At 41.9% G+C, this 21854-nt stretch overlaps 1 protein-coding gene across 6 annotated transcripts in view; it reads right to left on the bottom strand.

The window, feature by feature from the left end:
* The window catches only part of ccdc187 (coiled-coil domain containing 187), a 73656-nt gene extending 55809 nt beyond the window's left edge, over window positions 1-17847 (bottom strand). Inside the window, exons 1-3 of one of the 6 annotated variants that reach the window (XM_060938366.1) lie at window positions 17671-17847; window positions 15339-15461; window positions 12521-12655 (exon numbers count right to left, since the gene is read on the bottom strand). In XM_060938366.1, the coding sequence (XP_060794349.1) occupies window positions 12521-12569 (49 nt within the window). In that variant the 5' untranslated portion in view covers window positions 12570-12655; window positions 15339-15461; window positions 17671-17847. Of the gene's footprint in view, window positions 1-5335; window positions 5505-12520; window positions 12656-15338; window positions 15462-17670 lie in introns of those variants that run through there. The other 5 variants (XM_060938367.1, XM_060938371.1, XM_060938368.1 and 2 more) reach the window with 5 other exon arrangements.
* Window positions 17848-21854: the final 4007 nt, after the last annotated feature.

Raw genomic sequence — 21854 nt, 5'->3', positions numbered from 1 at the left:
TGCAGTTGGTGGAAACCCCATCTTTAGCACAAAGGCCCAGAAGTCCAGATGTCTAATCCAGTGTCCCAGTGAGCCCCAATAATTTAATCCGTCTGTACAGTGCCCCCAGCACTAACGGATATCTTCATTTCTACAAACCTGTCCAATAAGATAAATGTGCTTTGGACCTTATCGCACCTGTTACTATACAAGGGAACACTTCATATACACTTACACAATCTCTGCCCCATACACACACAGTAAATGAGTAAAAGGTTTACAGATGTTCCCACTTCTGTCAAAGACTGAATTTAGGCAGCGGAGGAAAGTGAAGGATTTTCTCTTCAGCTGATTATAACCTCAGGACTGCAAGAGCCAAGAACAATTTACACTCAAATCTTCATCACTGAACAGTTAATAACCTCAGTTTAATCGAATAGCCTTCAGTTTAAAACTATATCAAATTCAGAAATGACCCTGATGTTCATAATCAAGTTGCTGTGAACACAATTAGCACCATTTGACTATACAAGAAATTAAAAAAAAAAAACAAAAAAAAACCCCACACCCCGTGTCCGAGATCACCATGTAGTGGAGTCGCCATTTTGTAGCGCTGTCCAAATGTATAGCAAGGATTATTTACACCCAATAGTGCACTTGTAGTGTCCCACAATGCATCATCAAAAGTAGTGTACAACCAATGTCACTAACCAAGCAATACACTACCGTTCAAAAGTTTGGGGTCACTTTGAAATGTCCTTATTTTTGAAAGAAAAGCACTGTTCTTTTCAATGAAGATCACTTTAAACTAATCAGAAATCCACTCTATACATTGCTAATGTGGTAAATGACTATTCTAGCTGCAAATGTCTGGTTTTTGGTGCAATAGGTGTATAGAGGCCCATTTCCAGCAACTCTCACTCCAGTGTTCTAATGGTACAATGTGTTTGCTCATTGCCTCAGAAGGCTAATGGATGATTAGAAAACCCTCGTACAATCATGTTAGCACAGCTGAAAACAGTTGAGCTCTTTAGAGAAGCTATAAAACTGACCTTCCTTTGAGCAGATTGAGTTTCTGGAGCATCACGTTTGTGGGGTCGATTAAATGCTCAAAATGGCCAGAAAAACGTCTTGACTATATTTTCTATTCATTTTACAACTTATGGTGGGAAATAAAAGTGTGACTTTTCATGGAAAAAACAAAATTGTCTGGGTGACCCCAAACTTTTGAACGGTAGTGTATATCCCATAATGCATTGCGGTTGCGTTGAAAGAAATCAAAAGCCTCAAATCTGCGTTAATAAAAAGGCAGAGGCAAAGAAGGAAGTATTCAGCCTTGATTTAAAAAGAACTGAAAGATGCAGCAGAAAGTACTTTGTAGCGATTAATGTGGGAAATGCCTTCAGTTTATTTTTTTGTGGCCCGGTTTCCATCAAATCCTGCGCTCCGATTGGCTGGCGAGTGGGTCCGCATCCTACGATACGGACCCCGGTTACGGACCTCTGGCGACTCGCTCGTTCACAACAAACGTAGTAGCAATTTGTCAACATTTATTTTCGCATCTCAGCATAATAGCATTAATTTTACAGCATGGATAGTGATAACGACAGTGTTCACAGCGAAAGCAAGTTTTACTACCCTGAGGAAGAAGAAATAAAAGAAAACATTCCAGGAGAAAGTTAAAAACCTGTAACTTGCTAACACCAAGCAAAAACATGGCTGAATCCTGAATGACTCAATTTTGTATAAATAGGGGACTACATAGGAGGCAAAATGTAATTTTGTTTCCTGCCATGGAAGTGCACTTGTATACCGAGGAGGAAGTCATTTGCATTACAGCCTTGAATGAGGATTCAAAATGGCGGCTCGCCTTGGCTCGGTTTTCCCTTTCGGGCGCTCTCGTTTTCTGTTAGAATTTGGTAAAGAAAAAAAAAAAAAAAAAAACCATTTACTAGCTTAAGGTCAGTCCATATGGTGAAATACTGTGACCTCGGCCAGTACTTTCAAGACCTCGGTCATGGTACTTCACGATATGGACCTCCCATCTAGTACACACTTTGTATTTTACCAGTGAGCTCACTATATAGTCCTATATATAGAATTCACTAGATAGTGAGTAGTGAATGGTTTCAGACACCGTGCCTCTCTGGGTTACACAGATGAGGTTCCCTTTCAAGTCTGGATCCCCTTAGGGTTTACTCCTCATCACTGTTGCCTCTAGCTTGCTTATTGGGATACATTTAAAATTTATAGATTTCTCAAGCTACTTTGTGAAAATGTCTGTTATTAAAAGTGTGATACAAATTATACAATTAAATCGAATTGAACCTTGTTCATGCAAGTTGTTCTACCATATACAGCAAAAAAAAAAAAAAAAAAGATTTAATTAAAAAAATTGATTGTTATTATTTGGGGATGGAAGAGTGGCGAGTGAAATCTCACTGAAACACTTATTTCACCCAGTTTTAATTAAAACTAGATAGAACTCGACGCCAACGGTGTCCATGGGGATGCCTCCGCCCGGTACACTACACGCCTTAAGTTGTGATTTGGGGATGGACATTTGACCTCTCAGTAATCTTGACCTGGTGAAGTTACTTGTATTAGCCTTGGAGATAGTGTTCACAAGGTTTTCGGACAGACATTTGACCTCACAGTAACCTTGACCTTAGATTTTCAGATCAAAGGGTCCAAGGTCAAGGTCACATGTCTGTCTGAGAACCTTGTGAATGCAATCTCTCCAAGGCAGATGAAAGGAATTTCACCAAACATTCACCATTTGGGGACAAAGATAAACTGATTAGACCCTTTGATCTGAAAATCTAATCAGTTTATCTTTGTCCCCAAATGGTGAATGTTTGGTGAAATTCCTTTCATCTGCCTTGGAGATATTGCGTTCACAAGGTTTTGGGACACACGCATGGACAACCTGAAAACATAATGCCTCCTGCACCTTACGGTGGCGGAGGCATTAATTTAAAAAAAATAATAATAAATAAATAAAAAAAAAAACAAAAAAAAAAAAAAAAAAAACACAACACCTTTTTGCTGTCTGTTTTAAATCATAAACTGCTAGACGTTTCAACAAAACTGAGCACAGAAGCACTTGTATATTACAAATCAAACCAAGATTACAAAATCCCTAACACCAAATCCACCACGTTTTCCTGGCAATCTGATGTTCCATGGACTGCATTTGCATATTCAAACATTACTGGTTCTTTTATTTTCTGATGAACACACTTCCCCAACATCCACCATCTCTTGCTATTTCTTAAAAATCAGCAAACTTTGAGTATTGTCTCTACACTATCACTCATCCAGACTTGGTGAACATTAGTCTCATCAGATGGACAATTCCAGTGTTCTGGATGCTACATTTGCACTCGAGTTGGCTACAAAACGTCTCACAGCAGAGCCTTAGGGTTACTTGCTTTAGAGGTGGCCAAATCATCCTTTCATGCAGCAGAACACCTGAATTACGAAGGAGTCGAAGGCGTACAAGGGCACCGCTGGCAGCCACCATACTACTCCTATCTAACCATGGAAGACAGCGCAGATGTTCACACCTACAGATAATTTACAGTAAACCTACTGCATGGCTTTGGACTGTGGGGGAAACCGGAGCACCTGAAGGAAACCCACACCGAACCAGGAAGAACACACACACTCCACACAGAAAGGTCAACCGCTGAGCTCAAACCCAGAACCTTCTTGTCATGAGATGACCGTGCACCACCATGTCATTCCCAGGATCAAGGAGTTAATTTGCATATCAACTCATTTAACCTCTCAAGGATAACGCAGACATCTTTTAAAATGACTGCGAGTTGGCCTAGTGGTTAGCATGTCTGCCTCTCGATTGGGAGTTCTACTCACAGTCAGTCAGGTCATACCAAAGACCATCATAAAAATGGTACCTACTGCCATCTGGCAAGGCACGCTGCATTACAGATGTGAGTGGGGAGTCAAACTCTCATGGTTGCCAGTGGACTAGCCCCCACCACTGTAACTCTAGCTACGCAATAAGCCGAGGGCTACGGAAACGGAGATCGGCGCTGCCCTATGGCGCGGGAAGGCCTTTGATTTGATCTTTTAAAATCCTGTACTGATTTACAAAAAAGTAGTGACAAACATAAACCTTTGTGGGAGATGACAGTTTTAAAAGACCATCACAGCAGTTGTTACATTAACGGCATTTAGCAGACACGCTTATCCAGAGCAACATACAACATACCCAGAGCAGCCTGGGGAGCAGTTGGGGTTAAGGTGCCTTGCTCAAGGGCACTTCAGCCATTCCTGCTGGTCCAGGGAATCAAACTGGCAACCTTTAGGTCCCAAACCTACTTCTCCAACCATGGCTCCCCCCCCCCCATCATCATGAGTTCCATACTATAGATTTGAAAATATTTCTTGAGGTTAAATGCAGTGAATCAAAGAATGAAATATGAATTTTGCATGGAATTTCATGGAAAGGTTTTTTTTTTTTATATAAACCATGACTGTCTCAGCTAAACGCACCTGTTCGGACTTGTTCACGCTTTATGACAGAGCCTTGAACCACTTCATCAGTCTCCACCACTGCTTACGGTCTAGACTTTTGTTTTTGTAAAAGAAAGGACACAATAATCCCTTTGCAGTTAGTGTTCTCCAAAACATGACAAAATCAGCAGGACTTAGACAAAACCTCGCTGTGATTAGACAGATATCAGGGTCAGTGATTGCTTCAGACACTTCGCCCCCAGCTCCTGAGACGACAACAGGGTTTATCTGGTTGTAAAACAGCATGTGAACATCTTGACGAGACACTCAATGCAGTCAGCTCTGTCTGGTTTCATACTGTAAATTAGATACATGTAAATGTATTTCACCTTCACTTCAAAACACAGGGAAGGGGTTAATGGGTGAGCAAAACTCACAGAGAAGCACATGTCAATTTGCATAGTTGAACATCAACTGATCAGTTGAGGAAGGATGTGTATCTGATAGTGTTGAGACAATACTGGACTCGATACTTTCACGACTGTTGGCAGGAACTATTTTTATTATGCATTAACTCATTTGAACAGAGACCGTCGAGAATCAGTAATAAGAATAAAGGAAACGACTAAACGCTAGCACAACACACCACCATATGCTGTCAAGTCTATATACGCAAGTGAACAGGTTAGCCCAAGACTTTCTGCCTTTCTGCTGCAGGCTTCACCATGATGCTTCACCACCAGAAGAGAGGGCTACGGATCTGTAAAGGGATTCGAGCACTCCTTTATTTTCTATCGTCTTTATTAAACGCAATTATCTCGTCACATGTCAGCACACGGACCTAAATGCCCCAAATTAACAGAATCTTGCTTACTGATTTCCCTCCCGTTAACAGAACATAAGCCTCCTTAACTTGATCAGCAACCTGCTGGTCTGGAGAACAGAGACCCCGACGCCTTTTCTTGCTTTCGAATCAGCTCGGATCTGTTCAGCCTGCAAGATCAGCTCATTTTTGGAAGGAGTCATGCAGGTATCTGCAGTGCATGGTGTGGATTAGCAGAAACAGGGTGTGGCTTATGAGTGGGCCAACTAGTTTTTATAGGCGTCCAGCCCATAAAGACTCACATTACACTGAGGCGAGTCAGGCCTTTTGTACATTCCAGCAACGCAGAAATGTACACCCCAACACAAGCGACAAGAAAGACCTGTGTGCAAGTCACGTCGGATGAAAGCATCAGACAAATAAACAAATGTAAAAGTGAAAGACTGATAGATTTTAGACACAGATAAAAACAAACCAACCAACCCACACACAAGTCGTCATGAGCGATGAGCAAAGCTATGCGAATTTACAAAAAAACCAGTCAGTGCTGTTTGGGAAGAAGAATGCCAAACTATCAGCTGGCCATGCAGACAGGAACGGCCATATTCGGACATGATGAAGTGATTAATTCCACCAGGTGCTACACGATGATTTAAGGCCTATCCACATTGGTTCAAATCCGTTTTTTGTTTTAACCCCCCTCACCCTCTTCCCCTGATCAAATTAAAATGACCTGCATCTTAAGGAACTGCCCAGCTTTAAGATTTTATTTATTTATAATTTTATATTATATATATTAAAAAAAAAAAACGTTAACATTATTAGGCTGCTTTGTGACAATGCCCATTGTTAAACGCCCTAAACAAATAAAATAAAACTGAATTGAATCATATACTGCTGCATGAAGGGACACCTCGGATTTCAAGCAGGCATTTCCTCTCGTACTAGGGTTAAGCCAAGACAGATGAGACTACTGGTCTCGACAGTAGTGAGACCAGCTGTGATGTATGGATTGGAGACCATACCCTTAAGAGACAGGAGGCAAAAGTTGGAGGAAGCGGAGTTGAGGATGTTAAGGTTTGCGATGGGAGTGACGAGGTTGGAAAGGATAAGGAACGAGTATGTGTGGAGAGCTTGGGAATTAAGCTAAGAGATGAGATGGTATGGGCACATCCTGAGAAGAGAGATGCAGAGCATGTTGAGGATGGAGCTGCCAGGCACACGAAAACGAGGAAGGCCAAAGAGGAGATACATGGATGTGGTGAGAGAGGACATGAAAGTGGCAAGTGTGGCAGAGAAGGATGCGGAAGACAGGAAGCAATGGAGACGAAAGATCCGCTGTGGCGACCCCTAATCGGGAGCAGCCAAAAGATGATTTCTTCTCGTACTGGGGGACAAAACGGTTATTGACTACTAATGGTCACTGTACTTAGTCTCCTACACACATCTCCATACTTAACACTTCCAATATTAAGAATTCAGAAAAACCATTGCAGACCAATTAAAGGGGTGAGCGATTATATTCAATAAAAACTCATTGTTGTCAGCTTCTTAATCATCTAAAGTTGATGTCGCCCAATAAATCAAGATACAATCATAAAACATTTAAATAATATTGGCTGGTGTTGAGTGGTCCATCATATTCCATTCAGCTAGCATTATGTTGAATGAGTCGAAGACAAGTAGATGAATGGAATACAGTATATCGGATATACCATGAAAAAAAGCTAGCCGATATTAATAATAAATACACTCCATATCAGCATTCTTGAACACTAGCTTACCTGTGACTCTGTGCTGTTAGCGCAGCAGTCCAGTTACCTTCGCTAGTGTAGTGTTGGCGCAGGCTAATGCTAGCACAGTCAAGCCAAACATTATTTTCCCTGTGTAACTTAGTTACTTTTAAAATCAACATCGACAGCTACACACAACAGCACAAACTGGCAGCCAAAATGCTCTCAAAGTCTTCCGCTTTTAATGAAAAACCTCATGGCCATGTTTATTTGTTTACAAACCGTCACAATCACTCACTAGCGCAGAAGTTGTTTTACATCTCCGATGTGTCCCTTTTCCAGTTTTTCGATGTCTGTTGGTATGTTTTTCCTTTCATAAACATGCATGAAGACTACATAATGAAGTTTTGGTAGCCTTTCGGGTGTTCAGCGCATCTTTAGTTTCAGTTTATTTATTTAGTGCTTAAACCTAGCACTAGATTAGCCTCGTCTTCTCTCTTTCCCGGCTGACAAAGAAACGATTCTGCACCTGTGCAGCAGAAAAGCTGTCAGTGGATCTTTGCATGAGCGAAGACATGTGACATGTTTATAATATTATATGTTGTCAAGACAACATTGCATGCTCATTCTCCATTGGGGAGATTGGCGTAATACATGGAAGATAAGCAACATATTGCATGCCTTCAATAAACCCACTAGAAGGGAACAGAATACATGTTTTTATTCCATGGAAAAAGTGGCCCGTATACACTACCGTTCAAAAGTTTGGGGTCACTTTGAAATGTCCTTATTTTTGAAAGAAAAGCACTGTTCTTTTCAATGAAGATCACTTTAAACTAATCAGAAATCCACTCTATACATTGCTAATGTGGTAAATGACTATTCTAGCTGCAAATGTCTGGTTTTTGGTGCAATAGGTGTATAGAGGCCCATTTCCAGCAACTCTCACTCCAGTGTTCTAATGGTACAATGTGTTTGCTCATTGCCTCAGAAGGCTAATGGATGATTAGAAAACCCTTGTACAATCATGTTAGCACAGCTGAAAACAGTTGAGCTCTTTAGAGAACCTATAAAACTGACCTTCCTTTGAGCAGATTGAGTTTCTGGAGCATCACATTTGTGGGGTCGATTAAATGCTCAGAATGGCCAGAAAAATGTCTTGACTATATTTTCTATTCATTTTACAACTTATGGTGGTAAATAAAAAAGTGTGACTTTTCATGGAAAACACAATTGTCTGGGTGACCCCAAACTTTTGAACGGGAGTGTATATAAATATTTAAATAATATTGGCTGGCATTGAGTGGTATATCAGATATATTCCATGCAGCTAGCATGATACTGAACAAGTTGAAAAGGAGTTCAATTATCATGCTACCTGAATGGAATATATCTAAATATACCATGAAAAAAAAAGCCAGCCAATATTATTATTATTATACATACACACTCCTTTCAACGCATCTCTTTCAAAATCTTCCGCATTTAATGAAGCAAACGTAGCAGCCACGTTTGTTTACAAATTATCACAGTTTCTCACTAGTGTGGGAGTTTTACGTCTCCAATGTGTGGCGTCATGTTGTCTTGAGAACCATGCGATATCAAACCAAATTCAATGCTCATTCTCCATTGGGTAAAGTGATGCTTATCCAACGTATATTACAACACGCTCACAATCTTGCATGCTACCAAACCAAATGAATGAATGAAACCCGCTAGAAGGGAATAGAACACGTTTTTATTCCATCAAAAAAAGTGCCCTGTATGTATAATAATTTTTCAATGTACTCAAACCAACAAATGTATACAGAATAAGATATGACCATATGTGCTTACAACAATAACTTTGTTGAAACTTGCTTGTGCTGCATTAAATTAATTTCTGTCTGGTTTATATCTCAAAATGTTATCACGAATGCCACTTAATGAAAGTAATTCTGTCCGGATGAGGCCAAATACCATCCTGGATATGTTGAGTTGGCCGGTGCATGACCTCCCAGACCGGAAATCTGCTTGCTCTGGGATAAGACATTGTTCTATGATTGGGCCCGATGGCACAGCAGGGTGATCTGGCTCTAGCTTTTTGTTTTGCTGGGGTCTTTTCCTGGCATGAATATAGCAATTACTGTACACGAGCCTTGCGCCATATTCCGGGTAGCTGGGAGAGGGTCATACAGTTCTTGAACAGCAAGAGTAGCCAATCTGGAGTAGTCTAGCATGCATAACATGAATACATGGGGCTATAGAGATCCAGGAGACACTGACTGGGATTGTGGAACAGCTGTGCAAAATGTGCCCCACCTATTAAGATGTCCAGCGCTGCCCAGAAGAGCTGATAGCAGTAAATGAAAAAGCTCTTTACTGTGCAAGAGCCCGGCCAAACCTACGACTGAGCAAAGATAATGGACATGAAATCGAGTGAGGCTGGCTCATGCCAGAATTTGTTTAAGCTTTCAATTTGCATGAGCTTTCCCATTCGTTTCTGGCTTCACAGAGGTTCAGGTAAAGCTGAACTCAACATCAAAATAATATTTCGATTATTATTCCTGGATTTGTAACAGACAAGATTTTCGCCAAGTCTTCCTGCGGTGCGAATAAAAAGGAAAGCCCGTTTATTGTAAACTTAAAAAGGGTAAAAGGAGCCGTGTGTGTTGTTTCATCAATCCTAAGACTGCTGTCTTTGAACTTGAACAGCTGCACAACACAACAGACAATTTAACAACCACCTTTAGACTTCCTTTAAAAAGTCGGTTTGGAGTAAAGCGTTTGTTCTTTTCCCTGTTCAGATGTTTTTCCGTAAAAATCACGTTTCAGATGAAGATTTCAACCCGTTTCTCCCACGCCCTAAGAAAGGCCCGACAGCTCGATTTTTTATCCTGACACTTAAACAGTGACAATAGTTCAGAGTGGCTGATGGATTAAAGAGAGAAGACGCAGAGGAGTGAAAGTAAAGGAGCTTCTGTTTGAAACTAAATCTCCGTTTCCCCACAGACTCCTCAACCTCCTCCACCCAGCTTTAGCTTGGTTCGCCCCAGCAGGAGGATACAAATACATGTCTGGCGATAGGCTTCTGAATGGACAGAGGATAAGGATGAGTGACGGGGGAGAGGTCAGAGGTCAGAAGGAAGAGAGCTGCTTTTCCTTTGAGGCCTAAAATCACCCAGTCATGTCATTCTATATCAGGACAGCTGCCAGACCAGGACTAACACAACAAGTGAGGAACCAAGAGTGGAAAATACAGAGAGATAACTGAAGAATGGGGAAGAGAGAGAGAGGCACCTAGATGAGAATACAGGAGCCATACATCAGGAAATCATAGAAATAGGACGCAAATGCCAAGCCAATTATGAGCACGCTCTTACAGTGGTGCCTGAAAGTTTGTGAACCCTTTAACATTTTCTATATTCCTGCATAAATATGACCTAAAACATAATCAGATTTTCAGACAAGTCCTAAAAGTAGATGAAGAGCACCCAGTTAAACAAATGAGACAAAAATATTAGATTTCGTCATTTATTTATTGAGGAAAATGATCCAAAATTACATATCTGTGAGTGGTAAAAGTATGTGAACCTTTGCTTTCAGTATCTGGTGTGACCCCCTTGTGCAGCAATAACTGCAACTAAACATTTCCGGTAACTGTTGATCAGTCCTGCACACCGGCTTGGAGGAATTTTAGCCCATTCCTCCGTACAGAACAGCTTCAACTCTGGGATGTTGGTGGGTTTCCTCTCATGAACTGCTCGCTTCAGGTCCTTCCACAACATTTCGATTGGATTAAGGTCAGGACTTTGACTTGGCCATTCCAAAACATTAACTTTATTCTTCTTTAACCATTCTTTGGTAGAACGACTTGTGTGCTTAAGGTCGTTGTCTTGCTGCATGACCCACCTTCTCTTGAGATTGAGTTCATGGACAGATGTCCTGACATTTTCCTTTAGAATTCACTGGTATAATTCAGAATTCGTTGTTCCATCAATGATGGCAAGCCATCCTGGCCCAGATGCAGCAAAACAGGCCCAAACCATGATACTACCACCACCACCATGTTTCACAGAAGGGATAAGGTTCTTATGCTGGAATGCAGTGTTTTCCTTTCTCCAAACATAACGCTTCTCATTTAAACCAAAAAGTTCTATTTTGGTCTCATCCTTCCACAAAATATTTTTCCAATAGCCTTCTGGCTTGTCCATGTGATCTTTAGCAAACTGCAGACAAGCAGCAATGTTCTTTTTGGAGAACAGTGGCTTTCTCCTTGAAACTCTGCCATGCACACCATTGTTGTTCAGTGTTTTCCTGATGGTGGACTCATGAACATTAGCCAATGTGAGAGAGGCCTTCAGTTGCTTAGAAGTTAACCTGGGGTCCTTTGTGACCTCGCCGACTATTACACGCCTTGCTCTTGGAGTGATCTTTGTCGGTCGACCACTCCTGGGGAGGGTAATATTGGTCTTGAATTTCCTCTATTTGTACACAATCTGTCTGACTGTGGATTGGTGGAGTCCAAACGCTTTAGAGATGGTTTTGTAACCTTTTCCAGCCTGATTAGTATCATCAACACTTTCTGAGGTCCTCAGAAATCTCCTTTGTTTGTGCCATGATACACTTCCACAAACGTGCTGTGAAGATCAGACTTTGGTAGATCCCTGTTCTTTAAATAAAACAGGGTGCCCACTCACACCTGATTGTCATCCCATTGATTGGAAACACCTGACTCTAATTTCACCTTCAAATTAACTGTTAATACTTAAGGTTCACATACTTTTGCCACTCACAGATATGCAATATTGGATCATTTTCCTCAATAAATAAATGACCAAGTATAATATTTTTGTCTCATTTGTTTAACTGGGTTCTCTTTACCTACTTTTAGGACTTGTGTGAACATCTGATGTTGTTTTAGGTCATATTTATGCAGAAATATAGAAAATTCTAAAGGGTTCGCAAACTTTCAAGCACCACTGTATGTGGGAGTGTTTGTTGTCCAAAACATATGTAAAGGGAGATGAAAAACAGTCACAAAAGGGTAAGGAAGGAGATGTGCACATCAACATGGATGTAAACGTATAGTAATGCACGCTGGCCTCACGGGGGCTTCATTTTCCCAGTTGGTGCTTGTTTAACTGTAAAAATGCAAACCGCACACAATCAGGGGTTTGTCTGTCGAAGAGGAGCAGAATCCACATTTTTTCCAAAAGAACCATAATAACGCACCAACACCAAGTTGAAAACACTTAAGAGCAGATTACTCTCTGAAGAAAACCCAGGACTTGGCATGCTTTAATTTAAAGCAAGTCAACATGACTGCACCTGGAATGGCCATCAGATTCCTCATCTTTATCAGTCCTGTTCACATGACGCCGTTTTACTGCTATGACTGTCGAGTGAGACATCTAGAAAGTAAAAAAAATCACCCTGTGTAGCAGAAGAGGAACTTTGCTACTCACTCAACCTTATCGGCGACAGCGAGAGGGTTATAAAACAGGCACTGCATTAATCTTACCCTCCTGAACCCGCGGCAGGTTAGACTGATCCACCTCCAGCTCCGCCATGATTCCTCATGGCCACAGAGACACGGCCTGCCCAAAGCCTAGGTGGAGAAGGAGACTCGCTGTAAAGCACTCCACAGGGTCAAACTCTGAAGACGACATACAACATGGACAAGTCACAAAACAATCTTTACAGGAAGATTAACCCAAATCAAGTTCTATTGAGAAAATGAGTTTATTTATGAGGGGACACCATTTCTACAAAACCTTGATTGTTTAAAAAAAAAAAAAAAAAAAAAAAAAAAAACAATTTACACCCATATTTAGTTCCAAATGCAAAGGTTTGCATCCATGATATAGTTTGTAGGTGGAAAAAAAAAAAAAAGGAAGACAGACCTCTATTTTTACAAGTTATCTACAAAAAAAATAGAAGGAAATGCAGGTGTATCCTATAGCAACCCGACAAGCCAAAACATAAGCCAAAACAATGGGGGGGAAAGGAATGTTTACAACGAACCAAAACAAAAAGACGTTAATGTTTTGTCTTGGCCAGATTGAAAGTCCAAGATAAAACATTAACATCTTTCCGACTTTTGAAAGTATTTTTCTGTTAAAAGTACAAAATGTTATACAAATAAGACAATCAGTTGCGGGTATAGAATGAAGAATTAGCAAAGAAGTTTGAAACAGAATTAGAACCAGGGCTTTGAACCGGTTCAAGGAACGAAAACCGGGAACTTTTTCTATTTCACATGGAACAGAAACGAAACCAGAAACTTTATTATTTTTTTATGTTCCGGAACAGAAACGCTTATTAAAAATAATGATAACCGGTTAATACCGGTTTTTATTTCGTTCCTCAAAGTTTCCGTAGCCTACAAATAAAAAAGTCATTCTTCTCCTGCGCAAGTTTCTATGACCCTCTGGGGTTCACTTCCTGTGTGACGTTCGCTGACTGAATGGAGAGAGCGGGAGGGTGGACTACTATCACGTCTCCACATCTTAAATAAGAGGTAAATATTGCAGTCTATCGTTATTCAAAAATGTCAATTTCAAACACGATATCAATACATTTGCCCATGTTAATGAGAGGCTGGCGAACATTAAATGGCGTTAACCTCTGTTAGCCTATCAATGCATAGGGCCTGACTAGCCTTTGGCAACACACTAAACGAATTATCTTTCATTTTTGGCACTTTTTCTGTTTGTGTAGATGGAAAGACATACTGAGAATCCAAATCGCCAACATTTGAGAAAATTGTTTTGAATTATTTCTTGTCTTATTTAATGAAGGTTGTAATAGAATTAGCCTACATTTGGCTTAAGCTGGATGAGACAGGCATAATTTTATAGCCATTTGTTAAACAGCTGACAGGGAACGTAATTAACCGTTCCGGGAACATCTATTTAATGGTGGAACCCAAAACCGGAAACGTTAAAATTCCGTTTCTGTTCGGAACGAACCAATAGGAAAAAAATTCTGGTTCAAAGCCCTGGTTAGAACGATACTTAAAAAAAAACTAAATAAAAAAAAAGACACAATAGCTGAGAGGATCCAGATGTCTAGACTGTCTAGCACATGAGATTTTGGAAGTCAAGTTACTGGAGAATATTTATACCACATTCAAAAAGGGAAATGCGAAGAACTGAAGCCATTTAGTACCGGTTTAATTATTAAATCTATTAGCATGAAGAATCTGATCCTTTTTGCCCTACACAACAAATTAACGCTACGTTCACACTGCAAGGCTTAATGCTCAATTCCGATTTATTTGTGAAATCCGATTTTTTTGTGAGGTCATTCACATTAACAAATATATGCGACTTGTATGTGATCCTCAGTATGAACGAAAAGCGACCTAAAAGTGTTCCGCATGCGCATTGCAGGATACGACGACGTCACACGCAGTGAGCATGGCCAGTGTTTACGGAAGTAAAACCGCCCGGTTGCGGTATGACCCATCCAATCTAGCTTGAATAGCTGCATCCCCCCAAATGGAAATCAGCTCCCTAACCTCTGCGTCCTTCCATTGAGAAGATTCAGAACCTTCACAGCCCGAAGCGTCCCTCGCATTGATGTCATGCGCAGGGGCGCAGATACGTTTTTTGAACTGGGAGGGACAAAGCTGCCAGCAAACCAACCCCAACCCCGATATGCCTGTCAAACTTCTTGTTAGTAACCATAGCAACCAAGCTCGAGCTCGCAACCTGTGCAGTCTGCGCAGCTCAACCAACCAAATATCAGTCTTTGTTTTATGTGAGTTGTTGCAACTGTATACACTGCTGTGCACCTCAATAAACCGAATGGTAATTAGTCTTTTGATTTTTCCGTGAGGTTATGCAAAGAAAGACAGCATAGACGTTTTTTCCTCCCTATAAGTGGGGGGGACCGAACGAGGTGAATTTAAATCTGGGTGGGACGAGTCCCACCCTCTATCTGTGCCCGTGATTATGCGCCACGTTGTTGTAACTTTTTTGAGAGACCCGCTGCCTACTTCAGCGCAAAATAGTGACGTTTGTGGCTTGTTGATGACGTGTAAGTCGGATGAATGCGACCTGGCGGTTCAGACTGAAGTCGCATATGAAATGAGCGGATAGGAATCGGAATTAGGACCACATATCCAAACGGCCTGGGTCGGATTTGAAAAAATCGGATCTGTCGTTCATATTGTCAATAAAAGATCGGATACAGGTCACATATGGGCGAAAAGATCGGATTTGAGTCACTTCAGCCTGCAGTGTGAACGTAGCCTAAATGTCTCTGCTCCTTCTTCAAGGATGTCCCAAGTTCTGCACTCAACTATGAGTCCACTTTAATAGGAACCCTCATACCTGTTATTTATGCAGCTCAACAGACTTCCTCGGACTCGAGATCACGTGATCTGATGAACCAGGTAAACACAAATCCAAAATGGTGGTCACTAATAGCTCTACTAGCACAGCCAGTGATATAATCTGGACAGAAAAAGGAAAAACAAACAAAAACAAAACCCCTCAATGAAATGTCCACCATTACTATTGCAAATCATCTTTCAAAGTGTGGTAAACGAAGGTTTCAATGCAACACACAACACACACACAACTACCAATGTGAATTCGTTTGTAAATTTAATAATTTATTTCCTGAGGTAGGGGCGTCACGGTGGTGTAGTGGTTAGCGCTGTCGCCTCACAGCAAGAAGGTCCGGGTTCGAGCCCCGGGGCCGGCAAGGGCCTTTCTGTGCGGAGTTTGCATGTTCTCCCCGTGTCCGTGTGGGTTTCCTCCGGGTGCTCCGGTTTCCCCCACAGTCCAAAGACATGCAGGTTAGGTTAACTGGTGACTCTAAATTGACCGTAGGTGTGAATGTGAGTGTGAATGGTTGTCTGTGTCTATGCATCAGCCCTGTGATGACCTGGCGACTTGTCCAGGGTGTACCCCGCCTTTCACCCATAGTCAGCTGGGATAGGCTCCAGCTTGCCTGCGACCCTGTAGAACAGGATAAAGCAGCTAGAGATAATGAGATGAGATTTCCTAAAAAGTCTTATCACTCGGAAAAGAACGAAATGGCAGACTACTATCAGTTGAATTGTTATTGCAGCCATAAGCTACACAATAATATACTATTTGGAGCTATATTTCAGACTTCATAGTTCATGAATACAGATAATCCATACAAAAATGCCTATGCGTTTGTTTGCCCATTTCAAACCACATGACCACAGCACTCTAATGGAGCCCAAGAGGTCTATGATGTGGAAAAACAAATCATTGGGACAGTTTCAGTAAGTCTGTGCACATGACAGCTTCAGAAAGAAAGCACAACTATATTCATAACACACTTGTGAAATTCCTCTCTGCATTTAACTCATCTGAAGCAGTGAACACGTGAGCAATGAGCACACGCACACACAGCAGTGGGCAGCCATGCTAACAGCACCCGGGGAGCAGTTGGGAGCTAGGTGCGTCGCTCAAGGGCGCCTCAGCCCAAGGCCGTCCCATATCAACCTAACCGCATGTCTTTGGACTGTGGGGGAAACCGGTGCACCCGGAGAACATGCAAACTCCACACAGAAAGGCCCCCGCTGGCTGCTGGGCTCGAACCCAGAACCTTCTTGCTGTGAGGGGACCGTGCTAACCACTTACACCACCGTGCTGTTCTTTGGTTGACAGGAGTTCAACACAATGGTCTTCTGCTATTGTAGCTCATTCACCTCAAACTTTGATCGGTCATGTGTTCGGAAATGCTTTTCTGTTCACCATGGTTGGAAAGAGTGACTATTTATATTTCCTATCAACTCAAACTAGTCTGGTCGTTCTCCTCTGATCTCAAGGTTTTTCAGCCAGCATACCCGCCACCTTGCGGAACGTTTGTTGTTTTTTGCACCATTTAGTGTCAACTCTAGATATTGTTGGGAATCCAGGAGATCAGCAGTTTCTGAAACACTCAGATGAGCAAGTCTGCTACCGACATCCATGGAATGGTTATTCATAGGGATCACGGTTTTTTTTTTCCCCCCTTCATTCTGATGTTTGATGTGAATATTAACTGAGGCTCTTGGTTTGTATTTGCATGATTTTATGGATTATGCTGCTGTCAAGGGATTGGCTGATTAGATGACGTCATCAAGGAGCAGGTGAACAGGTGTTCCTAATAAAGTAGACAATGGATGTATATGATGATTTTTTTTCACATCACACCTGTAATCACATCTGTAATTTTGTGGTTAGTACAACTTGACAAGACACCAATAGTGTGTCCCAGTGTCCCTTATTAAAGAACACAGTGTGTATATTATGAAAACATTCACAGATTCCTAAATTGACAAGCTGAAAGACAGCATCATTAATTTGTCACCAAACGTACGGTTTGACAGCAAAAGAAGAAGTCGTCGACAAACTCATTCTGAGAAAACAGACTGATAAACACACAGTAAGAGTGAGACACGAACACAAAGCTGAGGCTGTGTGGGCAAAACTCGCTGCTTCATCTAAACACACAGAGAGAGAGAGAGAGAGAGAGGGGTGAATTCCGGATTCCCATTAATGCCCGTTTATTTCCTCCGCCAGTTCTCTCTCTCTCTCTCTCTCTCTCTCTCTCGGCTGTTGTTCTGTGACTCGCCGGGACTTTCTAAACCGCATCACACACTGAAGCCGCACAGAAACAGAAGGGAATAAAACAGCTTACCTGCCGGAGCCGCGCTGAGTGACTGCGGGGATCACAGCGTAAACACAGAGAGAGTCCCAGCTGCTCCTGGAGCCGCTTCCCTGTTTATAGCGCACTGAAGTCGAGCTGCCTGAGGGACGGAAAGCCAACGAGGACAAACTGCAGCCGGATCACAGCACACACACACCATGCAAACCACACACACACACTGTCTCTCTGCTACTACACACACACTCTGTTAGTACACACACACTGTCTCTCTCTCTGTTAATATGCACACACACACTGTCTCTCTCTGTTAATATACACACACACACTGTCTCTCTCTCTGTTAATATACACATACACACACTGTCTCTCTCTGTTAATATACACACACAAACACTGTCTCTCTCTGTTAATATACACACACACACACACTGTCTCTCTCTGTTAATATACACACACACACACACTGTCTCTCTCTGTTAATATACACACACACTGTCCCTCTCTGTTAGTATACACACACTCTCTCTCTGTTAGTATACACACACTGTCCCTCTCTCTGTTAGTATACACACACACTCTCTCTCTCTCTCTCTGTTAATATACACACACACTGTCTCTCTCTGTTAATATATACACACACACACACTGTCTCTCTCTGTTAGTATACACACACACTGTCTCTCTCTGTTAATATACACACACACTGTCTCTCTCTGTTAATATACACACACACACACACTGTCTCTCTCTGTTAATATACACACACACACACTGTCTCTCTCTGTTAATATACACACACACACACACTGTCTCTCTCTGTTAGTATACACACACTCTCTCTCTGTTAGTATACACACACACTCTCTCTCTCTCTCTGTTAATATACACACACACTGTCTCTCTCTGTTAATATACACACACACACACACTGTCTCTCTCTGTTAGTATACACACACTCTCTCTCTGTTAGTATACACACACTCTCTCTCTGTTAGTATACACACACACTCTCTCTCTCTCTCTGTTAATATACACACACACTGTCTCTCTCTGTTAATATATACACACACACACACACTGTCTCTCTCTGTTAGTATACACACACACACTCTCTCTCTCTCTCTCTGTTAATATACACACACACACTCTCTCTCTCTCTGTTAATATACACACACACTGTCTCTCTCTCTGTTAATATACACACACACTGCCTCTCTCTGTTAGTATACACACACTGCCTCTCTCTCTGTTAATATACACACACACTGTCCCTCTCTCTGTTAGTATACACACACACTGCCTCTCTCTGTTAGTATACACACACACTGCCTCTCTCTCTGTTAAAATACACACACACTGTCCCTCTCTCTGTTAGTATACACACACACACACACTCTCTCTCTCTGTTAATATACACACACACACACTGCCTCTCTCTGTTAGTATACACACACACTGCCTCTCTCTCTGTTAGTATACACACACACTGCCTCTCTCTGTTAGTATACACACACACACACACTCTCTCTCTCTCTGTTAGTATACACACACTCTCTCTATCTGTTAGTATACACACACACACACTCTCTCTCTCTGTTAGTATACACACACACTGCCTCTCTCTCTGTTAATATACACACACACTGCCTCTCTCTCTGTTAATATACACACACACTGCCTCTCTCTCTGTTAATATACACACACAATGCCTCTCTCTCTGTTAATATACACACACACTGTCCCTCTCTCTGTTAGTATACACACACACTGCCTCTCTCTGTTAGTATACAGACACACTGCCTCTCTCTCTGTTAATATACACACACAATGCCTCTCTCTCTGTTAATATACACACACACTGTCCCTCTCTCTGTTAGTATACACACACACTGCCTCTCTCTGTTAGTATACACACACACTGCCTCTCTCTGTTAGTATACACACACTGTCCCTCTCTCTGTTAGTATACACACACACTGCCTCTCTCTGTTAGTATACACACACACTGCCTCTCTCTGTTAGTATACACACACACTGCCTCTCTCTGTTAGTATACACACACACACACTCTCTCTCTCTCTGTTAATATACACACACACTGTCCCTCTCTCTGTTAGTATACACACACACTGCCTCTCTCTGTTAGTATACACACACACTGCCTCTCTCTGTTAGTATACACACACACACACTCTCTCTCTCTCTGTTAATATACACACACACTGTCCCTCTCTCTGTTAGTATACACACACACACACACTCTCTCTCTCTCTCTCTGTTAGTATACACACACACACTCTCTCTCTCTGTTAGTATACACACACACACTCTCTCTCTCTCTGTTAGTATACACACACACTGCCTCTCTCTGTTAGTATACACACACTGTCCCTCTCTCTGTTAGTATACACACACTGTCCCTCTCTCTGTTAGTATACACACACTGTCCCTCTCTGTTAGTATACACACACTGTCTCTCTCTCTGTTAGTATACACACACTGTCCCTCTCTCTGTTAGTATACACACACTGTCTCTCTCTCTGTTAGTATACACACACTGTCCCTCTCTCTGTTAGTATACACACACTGTCTCTCTCTCTGTTAGTATACACACACTGTCTCTCTCTCTGTTAGTATACACACACTGTCCCTCTCTCTGTTAGTATACACACACTGTCTCTCTCTCTGTTAGTATACACACACACACTGTCCCTCTCTCTGTTAGTATACACACACTGCCTCTCTCTGTTAGTATACACACACTGCCTCTCTCTGTTAGTATACACACACTGTCCCTCTCTCTGTTAGTATACACACACCGTCTCTCTCTCTCTCTCTCTCTCTCTCTGTTAGTATACACACACCGTCCCTCTCTCTGTTAGTATACACACACCGTCCCTCTCTCTGTTAGTATACACACACCGTCCCTCTCTCTGTTAGTATACACACACCGTCCCTCTCTCTGTTAGTATACACACACCGTCCCTCTCTCTGTCAGTATACACACACACTGCCTCTCTCTGTTAGTATACACACACACACACACTCTCTCTCTCTCTGTTAGTATACACACACACACACACTCTCTCTCTCTCTCTGTTAGTATACACACACACTGCCTCTCTCTGTTAGTATACACACACTGTCCCTCTCTCTGTTAGTATACACACTGTCTCTCTCTCTGTTAGTATACACACACTGTCTCTCTCTCTGTTAGTATACACACACTGTCTCTCTCTCTGTTAGTATACACACACTGTCCCTCTCTCTGTTAGTATACACACACTGTCCCTCTCTCTGTTAGTATACACACACTGTCTCTCTCTCTGTTAGTATACACACACACTGCCTCTCTCTGTTAGTATACACACACTGTCTCTCTCTCTGTTAGTATACACACACTGTCTCTCTCTCTGTTAGTATACACACACTGTCTCTCTCTCTGTTAGTATACACACACACTGCCTCTCTCTGTTAGTATACACACACTGTCTCTCTCTCTGTTAGTATACACACACTGTCCCTCTCTCTGTTAGTATACACACACTGTCTCTCTCTCTGTTAGTATACACACACTGTCCCTCTCTCTGTTAGTATACACACACTGTCCCTCTCTCTGTTAGTATACACACACACTGTCCCTCTCTCTGTTAGTATACACACACACTGCCTCTCTCTGTTAGTATACACACACTGTCCCTCTCTCTGTTAGTATACACACTGTCTCTCTCTCTGTTAGTATACACACTGCCTCTCTCTGTTAGTATACACACACTGTCCCTCTCTCTGTTAGTATACACACTGTCTCTCTCTCTCTGTTAGTATACACACTGCCTCTCTCTGTTAGTATACACACACTGTCCCTCTCTCTGTTAGTATACACACACTGTCCCTCTCTCTGTTAGTATACACACACACTGTCCCTCTCTCTGTTAGTATACACACACACTGCCTCTCTCTGTTAGTATACACACACTGTCCCTCTCTCTGTTAGTATACACACTGTCTCTCTCTCTGTTAGTATACACACACACTGCCTCTCTCTGTTAGTATACACACACACACACTCTCTCTCTCTCTGTTAATATACACACACACTGTCCCTCTCTCTGTTAGTATACACACACACTGCCTCTCCCTGTTAGTATACACACACACACACTCTCTCTCTCTCTGTTAGTATACACACACACACACACACACTCTCTCTCTCT

The sequence above is a fragment of the Neoarius graeffei genome, chromosome 13 (assembly GCF_027579695.1).
Source record: "Neoarius graeffei isolate fNeoGra1 chromosome 13, fNeoGra1.pri, whole genome shotgun sequence".
Lineage (NCBI taxonomy): Eukaryota > Metazoa > Chordata > Actinopteri > Siluriformes > Ariidae > Neoarius > Neoarius graeffei.
Note: the sequence above shows the minus strand (reverse complement) of the source record. Positions and strands in the feature narration are given on the sequence as shown.